Source organism: Cupressus sempervirens, chromosome 5, assembly GCF_028749045.1.
Source record: "Cupressus sempervirens isolate cs-2001-9-10 chromosome 5, ASM2874904v1, whole genome shotgun sequence".
NCBI lineage: Eukaryota > Viridiplantae > Streptophyta > Pinopsida > Cupressales > Cupressaceae > Cupressus > Cupressus sempervirens.
In genome coordinates, this window is record NC_143122.1 from 56,499,835 (window position 1) to 56,517,908 (window position 18,074).

The window sequence follows — 18,074 nt, forward strand, 5'->3', positions numbered from 1 at the left end:
TAAATTTAATTACATCAATTGGGCACTACAGCTGTCATGGCCTCTCTATCAACATATTCCATCATGTTTAAAAATGGCAACATTGAAGAAAATAAAGGCACATGTACCTCGGCTCAAATTATTGAAAACAAAAACATAAGTTAAGGGAAGATTGCATACATGTCTCTTCACGAGTATTCATGGGGTCATGGCGAAGTGCATCTTCTCGATAGCGAAACCATCTTTGACCATTGAATGTTTTGTCAACATATGCTCGATCAATGGTCCTCCATGCTTCCAGAAAGAGTAAATTTTCCTCAGTAAGTGCCCCTACATTCAATTCGGGAAACATATATATTGCTAAAATGATAAGGCAACAATAATGTCTCAAGGATAAAAAATTAGTTCAAGAAACTCAAACCCGCAACAGTTTACAGCTTGAATGCCTGTAAAGCATTTTCTTATGATACGAACCTCACAATGTGGGAGAATAAATGCATAGATGACTGTTAGTGATGTCATTTTGCATATCTATCGCATTCTAAGGCTCTTTTTTTAAGTTTATCCCTTCAATAATGAATTCGTTTTATTTTAATTGCAAAGCTGAAAGATCTTGAAGGTCAAATGAATGTCAATGTTAGTTTGTACTCACATGATGGACTTCTGTTGATATTTATGGAGACTGACATCATCAATACAAGAGTTATGACTGATCCAACCAGGATAAGGGAACCCCTGTTGTTCTTGCTTTTTTGCCATCTCTGTGCTTTTGTTAACTTTTTTGGGTGAATATAACATTCCAAATAGTTTGGATATAATTGTATGCCTCGCTGAAAAAATAAATTGGAGTGCTTCAGAAATTCCTGGAACTGCAACTTAATTTCTGGTAAGAGCCCATTTGTTATCTTTGCCCTAATGCCATTTCCTAGCTGTAGTCTGTCTTTTCTCTTGTCAAGTGAAAAATGGTCGTGCATGTGTTTTCTCACTTCCCACTTCCAGTACTTAGTCTTTGGCTGTGAGATCTGCACAAATACAAAAGCATCCAACACAAGTCCTAAAGCATAAATATAAACCAAATCATTATACTTAATGATATGAAAACAGAAGATATTAATCATATGTTTGTCTTTCAGCTCTATTCACTTGGCTAGAAAAGAGACAGTTACTAGTAGTCTTGTTCCAATAACCTCAAGTGTGTTTTTCATGTTTAACAGCAATAACATTTAATATCTGATAGAAATGTGATTTAACCCATTAGTGACCTTTTTATCTTAGGTCAGCTAGAAATTCCAAAGGTGCCTTGCTCAAGGAATAGATAAGATCATAGTTCACAGACGTAGACTCGGATAGTGCTCGGCAAGCCCAAAATTTTCAACTCAGCAAATACTCGATAAAAACTCAGCAAAAAGTTTGCAACTTAGAGAATACTAAAAATTAACTCTCTTAAAGAAACATATAAAAATTTAATTAAAGAGTGCCATCTCACAAAAGAAAATGCATGATTTTATAGCAAAAGCAACATGTAAAAAATGCACTTTAACCAGCGCTTTACCTACATCGCCATTTGTACCCACATCTTTTTGCATTTATAAAAAAGCAAGAATTAAACTTGTGAAAACTCGCGCAGGAAAAAAAGATGATAGAGATGAGAGTCTGCAAACTAAGGGTAAGATGATAGCATTCAAAATTGCATGGTAAAAGTTTCATTCATGATGTGTGATTTATGTAAAATCTCCGATTTCAATTACATCTGTTAAGGTGGTACAGCAAATGAAATATAGATTGCCAATGGAAATAACATGATAACCGAATTGATTCTTAAATGTTGCTGCAGTAATATAATATTGCTAATATAACAGAATATGTTATGAATGATGTTTATGTTGTAGACACTGAGTTGGCAAACAAACAGCATTCTTAGAAAGCAAATTAAAAACAGACAAAACATTGAAAACCTTGAATTTATCTTTGAAAAGGCACTGCTTACATATCACTTTGAGATTAGACTCTACTGCAAATTTCTGGCAACAAATAAAAAACTGTTGAAAAATTAAGAAATAAATATTAAGGTTGAAATTCATAGAAACAAAAAAAAATTGCAATAAGATGTCTTCAATAGAAGGACAAAGGCAACTGACAAAACAAAACATAACACACAAATAAATTTTACGAAGCAAGCCAACAAAAGGAAACACCTCAAAACAGATTCAACAAAGCTATAAATTAAGTTGTTTTGATCTAATATATCTGAGATTGCAAAAAGAGAAGGTATTCTTTAAACTGGGAAATTTAGCAATGCGCGGATTTGTGATGTTCCTCATTAGGTCGGCCTTAATTCATGATTTATGTTAGAATTCCAGTCGGTCCTTGCTTAACAGCTATAAAGATTATGATCTGAGTTTTGAGACTGCCATATTTATTTGCAAAGTTGGCGATGTCAAACATGTGCAGGGAATTTCATGGTGATTGCTGATGATGCCACTCGGATCCTGCACTTACAAATATGTATATCTTCTTCTTGGAATGGAAGGATGTGTCCCTTTCTGTGGTTGTGCTCTCTTGTGAGAGTGGCATCTTTTCATTATGTTCCTACTTCTTTACTCATCAATTACTGTTTGTAATAAAGACCGCTGCTTTTATCAACAAGGTTGCTGCTTCATTTTCAACAATCGTAGCATCATCATTCAGAGCATTGCTTCATCTTAGTCATCTGCTGGTTTATATGAATCGTTGCTTTATTCCTGGGCATTACTCTCTGGTCATCAATCATGGAGAATGATTATCTCTATACTATGCCAGGGATATGACAGTCTGCCCTTGCTAAAATTGCTTGCCCTTGAGCAATGATTTAATGATCATGGAGTAACATTCGTAATCCACCTTCCGTTGTACAATATTATCATGTATGTTTTCTCCCTTATTTTGAGTGTGACTTATGATCAATACTAGGAACTTGACATTTCTTTGCCATTTATTGCTTTGTTCTTTTGATCCATGACTTCACATAGCCTGACCGAGTGACTTTCTTGTTCTCTTCTCAATTTTCTTACTTCTTGTAAAGTGGCATTTCTCACTAGTAGATCTTCTATGGCTGCATCTGCTTCTTTTGAACTTCTTTCTTTGCAAAGATCTTCTAATCTTTCTTCTATGTAGAGATTGTCATTCATCTGTATAGACAATTCCTTTCTTCTTTTCAAAGAGTGAGTGAGTTGTTCCTTAAGTTTCTTGACTTGCTCCATAGCCATGTGTAGATCCAGTTTTTCATTGTTAATAGCTTTCTCTAACTTGTACACTTCCATTTTCTTAGATCTTTACTCTTAAGTTGTTAAGCCCCTAATAAGAGAACCTTGCTCTGATACCAATTGTTGGAAATGTAAGAACAAGCAGGAGACTAAGAGGGGGGAGGGGGGCTGAATCAGGAACCAATTAAACATTTTTTCACTTAGGTGACTTCTGCTTTACTTCTTTAGATTGTCTACTCTAATTTCTTGCATGTACATAAAGTAACAAAGAAACCATTACATTTTGACACAAGATTTGGTAACCCAGAAACCCTCCAAGTAGAAGCTAAAACTAGGATGGGGATGACACCCACAATGCTTCACTACTGCAGTAATAAAAGTGGCCTATTAGGGCTTACAATTGATCACTTATGGTGATCTACTCTATTAGGAGTATGAAGGATTGTTAGGTCCACCTTGCAAAAGGATTTTACAATACAATGAAGTATGTACTCTATTAAAAGATTCAGCAAAGGACTGTTAGGTCCACCTGGTTAGAGGATTTGACTGATGCACCTGTTAGGATAAATCAGCAGGTTGATCTCAGCTTTGCTACTCTGTTTGCTGATGTAGATCTTTTGAATTATATGATCACCTGACTGTGATGAATGAGTCACTGCTTTGCCCTTTATACTGCCTTGTAGCTTGCTTGCTTAATCTACTCCATATTCACTCCTTGTCTTCATATATATCTCATTATTACACAACTTATATCATAGACAAATGAATTTGTCTTCCTTATATGCCCTTCAATCAATAACTTCATACCAAGTTGGCTCACATAAGAGTTATCTTCATAATAATCAAGTTATACCTTCAAGTCGACCCAAATACTGACGCTCAGGCAATATTGTGCATTTGATGTTTTGTTGATGATGCTTGGGCAATACAGTGAGCTCGGGTGACACTATTTATTGGATGCTCGGATAACTCTATGACACTCAAGTGATACAGGAGCAATCTGACTTGAACTAGTTAGCTCGGTTCAAACTGAGAACGTGGCTAACACTATGAACTCGGTTCATACTAGGAACTTGGTTTCCACTGACAACTTGGATAACTCAGTTTATACTGTGAGCTCAGTTAACACAATATAACCTTCATCAGCTCAGGCTACACTGAAAACTCTTTATTGATGGAAAGCTCAGTTGCAATATTAACCAACCTTCCTAAGTAGTTGTAGCTTAAGTGGTTTGTTACTAATTGACAATATGTCTTGCCATAGGGTCAACACATATGATATTCACTATTTTGATATCACGTTTGATATAATGAGTATTGGTCTTCCAGAATATCAACATATGATATTCACCAAATACTCAAATAAGATTTGATATCACATCTGATATCATGAGTATTGGTCTTCTAGAATATCAAGAAATGATGTTCACCAAGTACTCTTTGAGTAATGGCCTCCAAAAATATTGAGATGCAATATATTCACCAAGTATTGTGAGTAATGGCCTCTTGAACATCAAGTTGCATGATATTCACCTAGTACTCTATGTAATGGCCTCCAGAACATCAATTTGTATAACATTCAGCATGTACTCAAAATGTTTATAAGGTATGTGCACACGCATTCTCATAATGGTACCATATAAACATCCACCATGCAAAGTATAATCTATCATGATCTGCATAGACATTGTAAGATATCCATCATAATAGAAAATTAAGTTATTGTAAGATCATCACTTTTCAATAACTTCTGCAAATACAAGTGATAATCATTTGGAAGTTGTCACTTCCTCATGATGCACATAGGGGGTAGGCCCATTAAATCATGCAATAACACACATGATACCAAAAGATTACATAAATTCAAAACTCCCTCTGATTCAGATATGATCAAGATCTTCAAAATGGACTGAAACATATCCTCTATCCACTCCTTCAGATGGATGTGTCAAACTTACTCTGGACATCAATTTTTTGAGCTCCTTTACCTTTGTAGAAGTGTCAAACTCCCTCTGAATTTGATATCAATCCTCCTTTTTCCTGCAAAAGCATCCTCAGAAAAGATCAAGGCAAATAGCTCATATAGTACGTGTAGAAATACAAATAAGAGGTTGACTATAAAAAGCAAATTATGGATAATATTCAAGATATAATAATCAAAATACTTATCTCATTACTTAGGAGCAAACGCTTATCAACATCCTTCCAAATATAAGCTGCTCCAATCAAGGTCATGTCACCTAGGCAACATTCTCCTCTTCTTTACAAAAACTTGAGAGTTCTAAAGCTCATGCAAGCATTCTAATCACAATGGATTAACTTTGGTTTTTTATGTCTTTAAATGAATCAATTTCTATGATGACATGACAATACTTCTCCAAATCCCACAATTCACAATATTGATGTTCAGGCTTAAATCGCTAAATATCACTTACTGAAGATGTCTACGAACTTTGTTTGTTCACCATATTCACGCACAAAGGTTCTGCAAATTTAAATATTTAATTCAAGAATACTTAAGCCTTCACTTCTTGAACCTTGCAAATATTCAAATACAACTACACCTTTAATTTTTTCCAAATTTAAAGACACACAACAATCAGATATTCTCTACCTCTTCCAATCGTAATCAAACTATATGTTTTCAAGAAATATTGTCATTCACATATAAAGTGCCTAATGGAATATTGTATATTTTGTTTCAGTTATTTCTTTCTTGATAGTAGCAAAAAGGCGCAAAAGTTTGTTACGAGATTCTTTTGATACTCTAGTAAGCAACACAAATATTTTTCGAGGCTTCCCTTAGTGCCTCAATGCAATATTTCTCAACACAATCCACGATGACTCTGGCGCAACATTTCTTAATGTTTTTATTCTATATGACACCCATAATGATGACACAGTTTGCTATTAAAATTGCTCTTAAGCCCTTTAAGGTTCAATAGTGTCGCACAGAGCAAGTAATTTCGAAGTTGATTGATAGCTCAACGTGGTTCACACCCCCATTTTTCACCCGATCCTCTAACTAGGAGCATGGTCGGGTTGTATCAGGAGTTCCCAAATAGTTCAAGAACCCAACAATGGTTCCCGCTTCCATTGACTATTCAACCAACATGTTTTAGGGTTACCAATTGCTACATTCCCGAGATCATGTGGATCTGAGAGCTATGTGGTTCATAGTACCATCCTTGGCAATGTTACCATTACAAGACTCTTGTCAATGCTCCATGGAGACCCACTCAAACATCATCAACACCTATGATGGTGGGAGGAATTTCACTCTTTAAATATAACCTTCTATTTGATATTCTTCGTTTGTTGTCCGCTATCATGGTCACTAATAGCATAGCTATTCTACAATATACACCGCTAGAAATGTGGGGGTAGTATTGGTAAAAATGTTGTTAGGATAAACATGTTACCTTGCACATATAATATATATATATGCTTAATGTCATATCTGCACTCAAACAATATATTTACGTTAAAGATTGATACAAGTATGTCTAATAACAAATCTATTAGTTCCAACATACTCTTCATGTTGTTCACACTCACTATTTTCTCCCCACATGTTGATCTACCTTCAAGTTGTTAGGCTTTATAGAAGGAACCTGACTCTGATACCACGTTGAGTTTCTAAGATCCCTCCAAATGTAATAGCACTGCCATTTAAGGTATGTGTTTTTCAAATAGCAACAATCTCTTTGTATTTGTATGAGGAATAAACCAAGAGGAGACATGTCCTTTCATGGGACATGTCTATTCATTAGTGTAATTGATATAATGATAATCTTAATTATATATATGAGTCATTATTATTGTATTAATTTATCTCACAGGTTTATACTACTAAAGCTACCAATCATCAACAATTGTAAGGCAGAACTTACTGTTAAATATATATATATATAGATCTTTATAGAGGAAATCAGAGCTCTTTGTATATATATATGTACATATATACATATATAGATATATGTACATACATATATGTACATCTATACATATACATATATGTACATATACATATATGTACATATATATATATCAGTTTGATATTTGTAAGACTGTCGCATATAATGATTCAGATTTAGAATATATGTTATGACTAGAAATTGACCAAGTTATCCAAGGACTGAATCGTATTTGATTTATTTATGAGACTGTTGGTAGTCAATAATGCCCTAGTTATTAATTATTTTCTACAGCAGTCATCAATGATGGATATATACTTATGATCTGAGTCAATGTCCACGGAGGGACATGACTCTCCCGTGGCATATGCCACGAGGAGTCATGGCCCTCCTTGGCTTGACTCTTCACAACTTATAATCACCGAATGGTGACTTTACAAAATTCATTTGATAACCAATATCATTTCAATATTACATCGATTTACCATAGATGTATTTTAAGGAGATATATATATATATATATATATATATATATATATATATATATATATATATTACTTCACAAGTACATATAAATATTAATATCAAAACCATATTCTGAACCTATCAATCCAAAGAAAACTATAATCTTAGCACTCCCTCTTAGACAAACAAAGGATTGAGAGTGCAATCTTGAGAGTGCACAACAAAATAGTTGAGGATAACAAGATCTTCTGTTTTACCTCAATTTTAACACAATGGTTATCACAACCTCTAACTAGATCCAGTGATAACACTAGTATCAAGATACACAAGGACTTCATCTGAATGTAATCAACCTTGATACATCCGTCATCACGTGTTCAAATCAAATTATGACACATGATAACAGGTCAAGCTATAATAAGATCGTCACCTATAATAGCAACCATATCCGCATAACAAATCGTCATTTCTTATGCCACAAGACATCCACAATATTGCAATATTGATTTTATTAAATATTCATGAATAATTTACATAATACAAGATTTTAATCTCAGGTTACAATTTAATCATACCAAGTTTGTTCTTGAAGTACTCAATTTTCAACTTTGCAAGAGGCTTAGTGAAAATGTCTACATTTTGTTCTTCAGTGCTAATGAAGATCAATTTTATAACATCTTTGTCCACCATGTCCCTTACATAATGGTAAGGAATTTCTATGTGCTTGGACTTGTTATGGAAAATTGGGTTAACTGATAGTCTAATGCACCTTTGATTGTCACAGTAGATTATAGTGGGTTTTAGTGGTTTTCCTAATAATCCAAATATAAGTTTCCTTAGCCATGCTGCTTCATGTACTCCTATAGAGGCAGCCATATATTCAGCTTTAGTGGAGCTCTGAGCAACTACTGACTATTTTCTATTAAACCAAGATACCATAGCTGATCCAAGGCTAAAACATCCTGTAGTACTCTTACGATCAATAGAACTGCTTGCCCAGTCTGAATCAAAATACCCTTGAAGTTGTAACTCTATATTTGTATACTTTAATCCAAGTTCAATCGTTCCTCGTAGATATCTTAAAATATGCTTGGCAGCTATTATGAATTTTCTTGGGTTCGCACATTTGGTGGTAATTAGTAGGTTCTATAGGTTCTGAATCTACTACTTCGCTTTTAAGCTTATGAAGGTTAGTTTCCATTGGCATTGAAAGACGCTTGCAATCCATCATTCCAAATCTGGTCAATATATCAGTAGTATATTTTTCTTGGTTTAGGATAATATATTTCTCTTTTTGCCTCACTTCTAAACCTAAAAAATAATGTAGAAGTCCAAGATCCTTCATGTCAAATTCAGCTATGAGATATTGCTTGCATTTGGCTATAAGATGGTCTGCACCTCTTATCAGTAAATCATCGACATAAAGAACAAGAACTAACATATCATCATTAGATATTTTGAAGTATATGTTAGGATCAGCTTCATTTTTAGAGTATCCTAACTTGGAGAGATAGTTGTCTATCCTCTCATACCAAGCCCTGGGAGCTTTGCTTAAGGCCATAAAAAAGCTTTCTTTAGTTTGCATACATAATGCTTCCTATCATGTGTGGTGAACCAGTCAAGTTGTTCTATATATACTTTTTCAATGATGCCATTTAGAAAAGTTGTCTTTACATCCATTTGATGTATTTTCCATCATTTGGATGCAGCAATGGCAATTATCGTTCTTAGTGAGCTGTAGTGTGCAACTGGAGAAAATATTTCTTCAGAGTCAATTCCAGCCTTTTGAAAGAAACCTCTTGCAACAAATCCGGCCTTGTGTTTTTTTAATGCTTTTGTCAGGTGCATACGTGATTTTAAACAACCATTTTGAAGATACAACTGATTTTTCTTTAGGTCTGGGTACGATATCCTAGACATCATTTTTAGAATGGATTGATATTCTTCTACCATTGCATCTTTCCATGCTTGACATTTTTAAGCCTCCTCAACATTAGTTGGCTCAGTTTTTGTGAGTTATGTTATTAAGGCTACATAACATTTTTGATTTCTTGTTTTCTTATTTTCTCTAGAAATCTCATCTAGTTCTACATTGTTCTCTTCAATCATTTTCTTGGCCCATAGTGGTCTTTTCTTGTGATTTAAAACTTCCTCATTCTCAGGATTAGGTACGGGAGGGTCTCGTTCTTCTGAAGGGCACTCCCTCAGATTTCTAGTCGAAGTATCTTCTATAGTGTTCTCCCTCTGGTTCTCAGTATTATAATCATCTTCTATGATGTACTCCCTCTGATTCTCAATTTCCTCATCTTCTTTGTTTAAGGATGTTTTGAAAGCAATGTCTTCATCAAACTGAACATCCCTACTGATTTCAATAGACTTTTGTCCTGGAATATATAGTTTGTATCCCTTAGATGTTTCACTGTAACCAACCAATATGCCTTTCTTTCTGGAAGGTTCTAATTTGGACCTTTTCTCTTTGGGAATGTGAATGTAGACTAGACCACCAAAAATTCTTAGATGACTAAGGTCTGGTTTGTTCCCTGTGAAAGCCTCTTCTAGAGTTACATTTTCTAATGTTACATGAGGGCTTCTGTTTTGTATGTATGTTGTTGTATTTGCTGCTTCAGCCCAAAAAGACAGAGAGATTTTGATCATGAATCATTGCTTTTGTTGCTTCTATAATAGTTCTATTTTTTCTTGCTGCAACCCCATTTTGTTGAGGATTATACGGTATTGTTGTCTCCCTCTTAATTCCAACAGAAATACAAAATTATTTGAAGATGTCGGAAGTGTATTGACCTCCATTATCTGATCTTAAAGTTTTTATTTTCTTTCTAGTATGATTTTCCACTAGAGCTTTAAATTCTTTGAACTTTTGTAAAACTTCATTAGATTCTTTTAAGTTTTAGGAAGTATATCCAAGCTTTTCTAGAGTAATCATCAATGAAGGTCACATAGTACAACAATCCTCCTAGAGAAGTTGTTGACATGGGTCCACACAAATCAGTGTGAACAAGTTCTAGCACCATTTTAGACTTGTGCTTACTTTAAGGAAAATACCCCTTTTTATTTTTTCCTAGTGCACACCCTTTACAAATACTAGTATGATCAAATTTGAGATTAGGTAGAACTATAGTGATTTTTCCTATAGTAGGAAGGGCACTAAAGCCAAGGTGTCCTAATCTTCTATGTCAAACTTCAATTGATTTATGGACTTCATGATTTAGGGCTTGTTGTTTTGCTTTAGTACTTAATTTGAACAAGGTTCAATCTCTTGATCCTATATTAATGGCGTTCTTTATGTTGGAGTTTTTAGGCTATAGTAATACTTTGTCTTCATTGAAGGTGACACGATATCCTTGATAAGCTAATCTTGAAATGGAGATTAGATTTCTTTTTATCCCAAGTACAAATAACACATCTTTTAATGAAAGAGGAGCAAGTCCCAATTCCTTTTACTGGGTAAGTAGAATTATCTCCAATTGTGACTTCTTCTATACAATACTTTTTGAATGTTTCAAACTGATTTCTAAATCCAATTATATGTCTTCAAGCTCCGCTATCTATTATCCAAGAATTATTACTTGAATTTATTTCACTTGACAAGGCTAAATAGAATAGAGAATTTTCCACTTCATGGGATTCAGCCAAGGTAGCTTGATTTTCCTTCTTTTTTGGACAAAATCTTTGAATGTGACCAAACTTTTCACATCGATAGCATTGTACTTTGGATAGATCTCTCTCCTTGTGATTTTGAGATTTGTTTCCTCTCTTTGGTTTGGACTTCCTCTTATTCCTTTGTTTCTTGAGTTTGCATGTAGTGCTTGAATCTCTCCTCCTTTGTTTGTACAAATTCCTCTTGATATTAGTCGTGACTCCTCTTGAGTGCATTTGTTCTTTAGTTGATCAAATTTTGGAAATGTAGGATGGCTTAAACATTGGATGAATGACTCCCATGATATAGGAAGTCCTCTTAGAGCAATTAGACAAAGTTCAGAGTCGTCTACATTGTTTCCCATGGTGGCAAGTTGATCCTTTATTTCAGAAATTCTTAGGAAGTATGATGTTATTGCCTCTCCTTTGTTTATTTTCATGTTCATGAGTTGCTGCTTTAATGTAATTATGTAAGTATTCTGCTTGCATTGCTTATTTCAAACGTATCCTTTATTGGTTTAAATCCTTCAAAAGCTGTTTTTAATCTTGCTATTGAAGGAAGAATATGATCTCTAACGGCATCAATTAGAATCTTCTTGGGCTTTCTTTTTCATCTGTTCCAAGTTGTCCTTTCAAGTTCTTCTTCAGGCATTTTTTAATCTTCTTCTACAAAGGTTTCTAATTCAAGTTCTTCAAGTAGGGCTAAAATTCGTATCTTCCATGAAGAGAAATTTCCAGCCCCTTCCAATTTATCTTCTACTTTGATCCCATTCACCATTATAGCCTTGATTTAATCTGACTGATATAAATAACAGTAAAACTTTATTTCAATTTAATTCCGATGATTTTCCTCTAACAAGGCTCTGATACCATGTTAAATATGTGTACAGATCTTTATAGAGGAAATCAGAGCTCTTTATATATATATCAGTTTGATATTTGTAAGACTGTCACGTATATTAATTCAGATTTAGAATATATGGTATGACTGGAAATTGACCAAGTTATCCAAGGACTGAATCGTATTTAACTTGATTTATTTAAGAGATGGCTGGTAGTCGATAATGTCCTGGTTATTAATTATTTTCTACAGCAGTCCTTGACGATGGATAAATACTTATGATGGGAGTCAATGTCCACGGAGAGACATGACTCTCCTGTGGCATATGCCACGAAGAGTCATGGCCCTCCGTGGCTTGACTCTTCACAACTTATAATCACCGAATGGTTACTTTACAAAACTCATTCAGTAACCAATAACATTTCGATATTAAATCGATTTACCATACATGTCTTTCAAGGAGATATATATATATTACTTCACAAGTACATATATATATTAATATCAAAACGATATTCTGAACCTATCAATCCGAAGGAGACTATAATCTTGACACTTATAATTAATAATTAAATACCAGATGCAAACTTCAACATAATCTACAACATTTCCTATATCCGTTGCACTAAACACTTTGAAAATAAAAATGATAATTATAGTTCACAACTTCACAATTCAATGTGTGTCTAACAATGGTAAGGAAAATGAAACTGTACAAGTTACAACCACCCAGCCCTCATTTATTGTTTAAGAAATAGGAATATGTTTGAAGACGCCCATATTGCAAATCTCCATATTTCATATGAGAACAGGGGTCATCAAAATTGTAATAAATGAGGGAGTATGTATTGTTAAATAATTGCAAATCAAATAAATTTTAATGCCTTTGATTATGAGCAGTGAGTGTTATATGAAAGCCAACTGTTTAACATATCCTTGAGCAAAATAGTAGAAACATTAGCCATTAAATATGATCATCGATCCTTATGCTGTAATTATTTATTGTGTCCTCTCAGTCTCAGTGACTCTGATTCTTTATTCTTGTTGTTGCAGACTAGTAGGTAACAAAATCAGTACCTGGATTTTGTATAAAATGGAAGGTGGGAGAGGTAGGGATGACTTTTGGAAACATGGGACACCGGGAGAAAAAAGAGATGTGAAATGTAACCAATGTCCTAAGTCGATGAATGGGGGCATAACTCAACTAAAATATCACACTCGGAAGATAGAAGGTCATGATATCACACCATGTGATGGTTGTCGTGAAGAGGCTACTAGGCAGTCTATAACAAGCCTTAATGCATATGAGCAAAAGAAGATAGCCAAAATGAGGACAGCAAATGCTATGTCTGCCCCAATGGGAGATTTTAGTTTTACAAGGTCACAAACAAGTGTAGAAGCTTCTTCCACTGGGCCAGGGATACGAGGATTGTCATTCGAGAATGTGAGTGGCCATCTTTCAGACTTTTGGATTCCACATAATACTCCTAGTGCTCAACCTGGATTGAAAGGCACTGCATGGAACAAAGAGATGCATGAGAAGACAAGGGTGGCAGTTGCAAGATTTTGGTTCTACAATGATCTTCCCTTCGATGCTTTATGTAGCCCATATTGGGATCAAGTAGTCACTTTGATTTCTATGTCTAGTAAGGGGTTCAAGGGCCAAACTCTTTATGAGGTGAGTGGGTCATTGTTAGACAATGAGGTAAAAACTATTCATCAACTTGTGGAAGAGAAAAGAAATATTTGGGAACATAGGGGTTGCACTATTATATCCGATGGGTGGACAGTTGACAAGAATAGGACGCTCATCAACTTTGTAGTTTCCTCAGGGGGACAACTGGTATTTCTAAAATTGGTTGATGCCTCTGATCAAATGAAGAATGCAAAAACTTTGTGCAACATGTTGGATGAGGTGGTAGTTGAAGTGGGAGTGGCTGATGTAATCCAAATTGTGACTAATAATGCAACTGCATATGTGGCAGTTAGTAAACTTTTGATAGAAAGGCATCCCACATTATTTTGGAGCCCTTGTGTTGCCCATTGTCTTGACTTGCTCCTTGAGGACACAGGGAAACTAAGTTGTGTAGAGAAGGTGGTTAAAGATGGAAGGATATTGCAAAGTACATCTGCAATCACACATTGGTCCTAAGTCTTATGAGAGAGCACATTGGTGGTAAGGATCTTGTGCGAGAAGGGCTCACACGCTTTGCTACTAATTTTCTCAACTTGCAAAGCATATTGGAAACATTGTTAGACCTGAGGCGTATGTTTCTAAAAAAGAAATGGTTAGAGAGTCCTTATGCCAAGAAGCCTAAAACAAAAAAGATTGTGAAGGTTGTGTTTGATACTAGATTTTCCGAGCTAGTGGAGGAGATCATCAATGTAAGTTTTCAAGTCATTTGATGATTTATTATTTAATTTTTAAATATCGCAATTTACTGATTTTTGTCGAATTTCTTATGTCTAGGTGTCAACATCGTTGGTGAAAGTTCTAGGAATTGTGGATGGGGATAAAAACCACATGGGGTATCTATATGAGGCCATGGATAGGGCCAAAGAGGCCATTCAGCACTTATATAGGTCAAATGAGACCAAATATAGACCCATATGGAACATAATTGATCATAAGTGGAACCAACAACTCCACTAACATATTCATACAGCTGCCTACTATTTGAATCACAACTTCTATTTCTCTGACACTTTCCAAGCTGATGCAGAGGTTCAAGTTGGCCTAGACACATGTATTCAGAGATTGGTTGTTGATTTGGACCTTCGAGACCTCATACTTGATGAGTTACAGAGCTACAAGAGGGAAGAGGGGCCATTGTTTTCTTCTCCCAATTGCAAACATAGGAGATACACCCTACAACCAAGTAAAAAAACACGTGTGTTTTGTTTTATTATACCATTGATTTCACACATTAGTTTATTGGAATCTTGAGCATACTTCAAATAGTTTTCTTATCCTTGCAGATTTGTGGTGGGAATATTATGGTGCCACAACACCTAATCTTCAAAAGTTTTCCATTCGAATATTATCACAGCCCTGTAGTGATTCTGGTTGCAAACAAAATTGGAGCATTTTTGGGAACATACACACAATGAAGCAGAATAGATTGACTCAAAAGCACTTGAATGACATGGTTTGTGTGGTACAACCTTCAATTGCACGAAAAAAGGGTGTGAGAGAAAGCTTCATATGAAGCACTTGACTTGGATGACATTGATCCATATGCAGCAGATTGGATAGCTCCTCCTAATGGTGATGATGTGGATGTGGATGTGCATGAAAATCCTTTGTTCACTGATGAGCGGCTATTAGAGCTTCAAATGGAGGAAATGATTGAGATGCAGAAGTGGCAGCACATGAGGAGGAGGAATGAAACCATAGTCAAGCACCTATGGAGGCATCTATTAAGGATGTTCCAACTACTTCAGCAACACCCACCCAGCAATAGCAATCTCTTTTGAGCTTTACTCGTAGACGCAATTTATAATTTCTACTTCTAGTTTTGGTCGGCCGAAACTTAATATGTTTCAAAAGTAATAGTTTCATGGAGTTCGATATATAGTCAACTTATATTTATTTAGATGTCGCACTTTCTTTTTGATAAATGGTTCTATGCAAATATGCTAAGTTCTAATTGACAAATTATTATGCATTAATGTCAAAACTTTGATTAATATATGGTGGATATCTAAAATCAGTATACATTCTACAAATTTAGTGTATATGTGTGTGTTTTAAATAATTTTAAGAAGTTATATATTTTCAAATGTTCAATAGAAGTGCCAATTTATTGCCAAAAAAAAATTTGAGTTATCGGCATTTCGAGATTTGAATTTTTCGGCATTCCAAGATTTGAATTTTTTTGGGTTCGCCAAGATATTGCCAAGACTAAGATTTTCAACTATGATTCAAACCATTCAAACTAAGCTTAGACATGGACTTCATCAAATGTTCAACTACACTAACATGGACCGACAAATAACAGGCTTTAAAACTTAGTGGCCAAATATAAACATAAATTAATTTCAAACCACTCCTTACGGACCATTGAGGCAGAGAAATCTGCTTATCGAAACCAATTTTCTTTTCTTGAGCAATATGGGTATATAGAAAGGAATAAATAATTTCAAACGCTCCTTACACACCATTATAGCAGAACAATCTACTGAATTGAACATCTCCGAAGCGCAATTCAAGTGAACGCAAAATGGGTATATGGAAGGAAATCAATTTTATTTTCCTGATGATGACGACGCCAGTTGGGCAGTTTGATTATAGGCCTTATTTACAAATGCATAGCAAATCCACTTGGGTATCATGGTTTTAAGCGTTGTATAAGAATGAATTCATGCAATGACTTTAATTATCCTTTCCTGAAGACAATCGCAATTGGCTTATCTTAGCCGAAGACAAATCCAGTAGGGTATCTTGGATTCGAGACTTGTTCTCAAATGGGTGCATTGAAGGACAGACATAGTTTAGCTATAATGACTTTCGAACTTGTTTCCAGATGGATGTATGAAACGACACCTATCCCTGACCAAGACACTTTTGGGGTGATGGTTTCATGTCTTATTTGAATGAACGAATGAACTTCAAAATGGGCGTCCACAATTCCTCTCACGATAAAAATATGTATTGATAAAATGATTAATTATAAATATTTTTTAAAAACTTGTTCTCAACAGAAGCTTTCTAATTAGCTAGAATACACTACGTAAGTATCAAATAATAATGTACGTGTCAAAACATATTTACCTCTTGAAATTCTGCAACTCTGAATTTGTGCTTCCCATAGCATCCAGTAATAAGACATCTATTGACAGCAATAGCGGCGACAGAAGGTAAAGGGACATTAGGAGAGGATAACGTATGGTAATAATAGCATCCTCCCATCTCTGCTCAGCGACCAATGGTGCCCATACAAAACTTCGCTGCCGTTCGTATTAAGATTGCCCCTTATAAAGAGAATGCCGCAGCATTCTATTCTCTGAACTTCACTAGATTTTTACTTGTATGATTTCACATTTAGTTTTTAAGAGGCATTGAAGCTCGCGCATAATTTTTCCGCCCTTGCAGATCATTTGGGATGAAATCTCCTCTCCTTGATGGGTCGTTTAATTAAATTATCGTTTGGCTTCTTATTATTAGTAGTAACTAGTAGTATTTGCTTGTAGGTTATATACCATTAAAATCAGTTTTGTTTAAGTAGTTATTAAATTTTTAATTTTAATATTAACATGCAATTTTAATCTGAAGAGGGATTAGGTCTAAGAAAAAAGTTGTAGATGAGGGATAATAAAAAAAATTGTTAAATAAGCGGAACATTAACATTCTAAAATGTTCCAACACTAGTCAAGAGATAAAAAAAATTGTGTTGGATAAACTTAAAGGTCGTCATGAAGACAAAATAAATAGAGAAGAAAAATAATCCACTATGTGAAAGAGTTCAACCCCACGTGGTGTCATGAGGATAAAGATTACCTACGGATGCCCATGAAAGGTAATGTTAGACTGCTAGTGGTGCAATTATCATCTATGGTGTGAGATGGGGGGTGCCCAAGGAGGTATGGGAAGAAAGAAAGTACAGTTTATGTGCAGTAAAGGGTGTGTCGAAACAAAATTGTACTTTATCTTTTAGTGCATTGGCTATCAAGATATTCAAACACAGTTTGAGGACAATTTGAAAGAGGGCTACTTACACCAACTCTCTGATGAAACAAGACTACACAAAAGATCTAGTTTTCTGATGCAGATTCATAAAAAAAGGATTGATATCGTAAATAAAATGAAAATGATAGAGCTTTACTTTGTGGTCCAATGGGTTGTTCAGTCTCGTAGCTATTGTTAAAACATCTTCATTCAGTCATCAATTAAATTCAAGTATTTTTATATTCTAAATTTCTCAAAGCATACATAAGAAATATTTAATTTACAAAATTATAAAATTCATTTTTGTT

At 34.7% G+C, this 18,074-nt stretch overlaps 1 protein-coding gene across 2 annotated transcripts in view; it reads right to left on the reverse strand.

Annotated features, from left to right (window-relative positions):
• The window catches only part of LOC149554532 (Peptidase S41 family protein), a 183,672-nt gene extending 166,405 nt beyond the window's left edge, over positions 1 to 17,267 (reverse strand). The window contains exons 1-3 of one of the 2 annotated variants that reach the window (XM_089828576.1): positions 16,873 to 17,267; positions 632 to 1,001; positions 160 to 309 (exon numbers count right to left, since the gene is read on the reverse strand). In XM_089828576.1, coding sequence (XP_089684702.1) covers positions 160 to 309; positions 632 to 1,001; positions 16,873 to 17,010 — 658 coding nt within the window. In that variant the 5' untranslated portion in view covers positions 17,011 to 17,267. The remainder of the gene's footprint in view (positions 1 to 159; positions 310 to 631; positions 1,002 to 16,872) is intronic. The other variant, XM_089828577.1, reaches the window with a different exon arrangement.
• Positions 17,268 to 18,074: the final 807 nt, after the last annotated feature.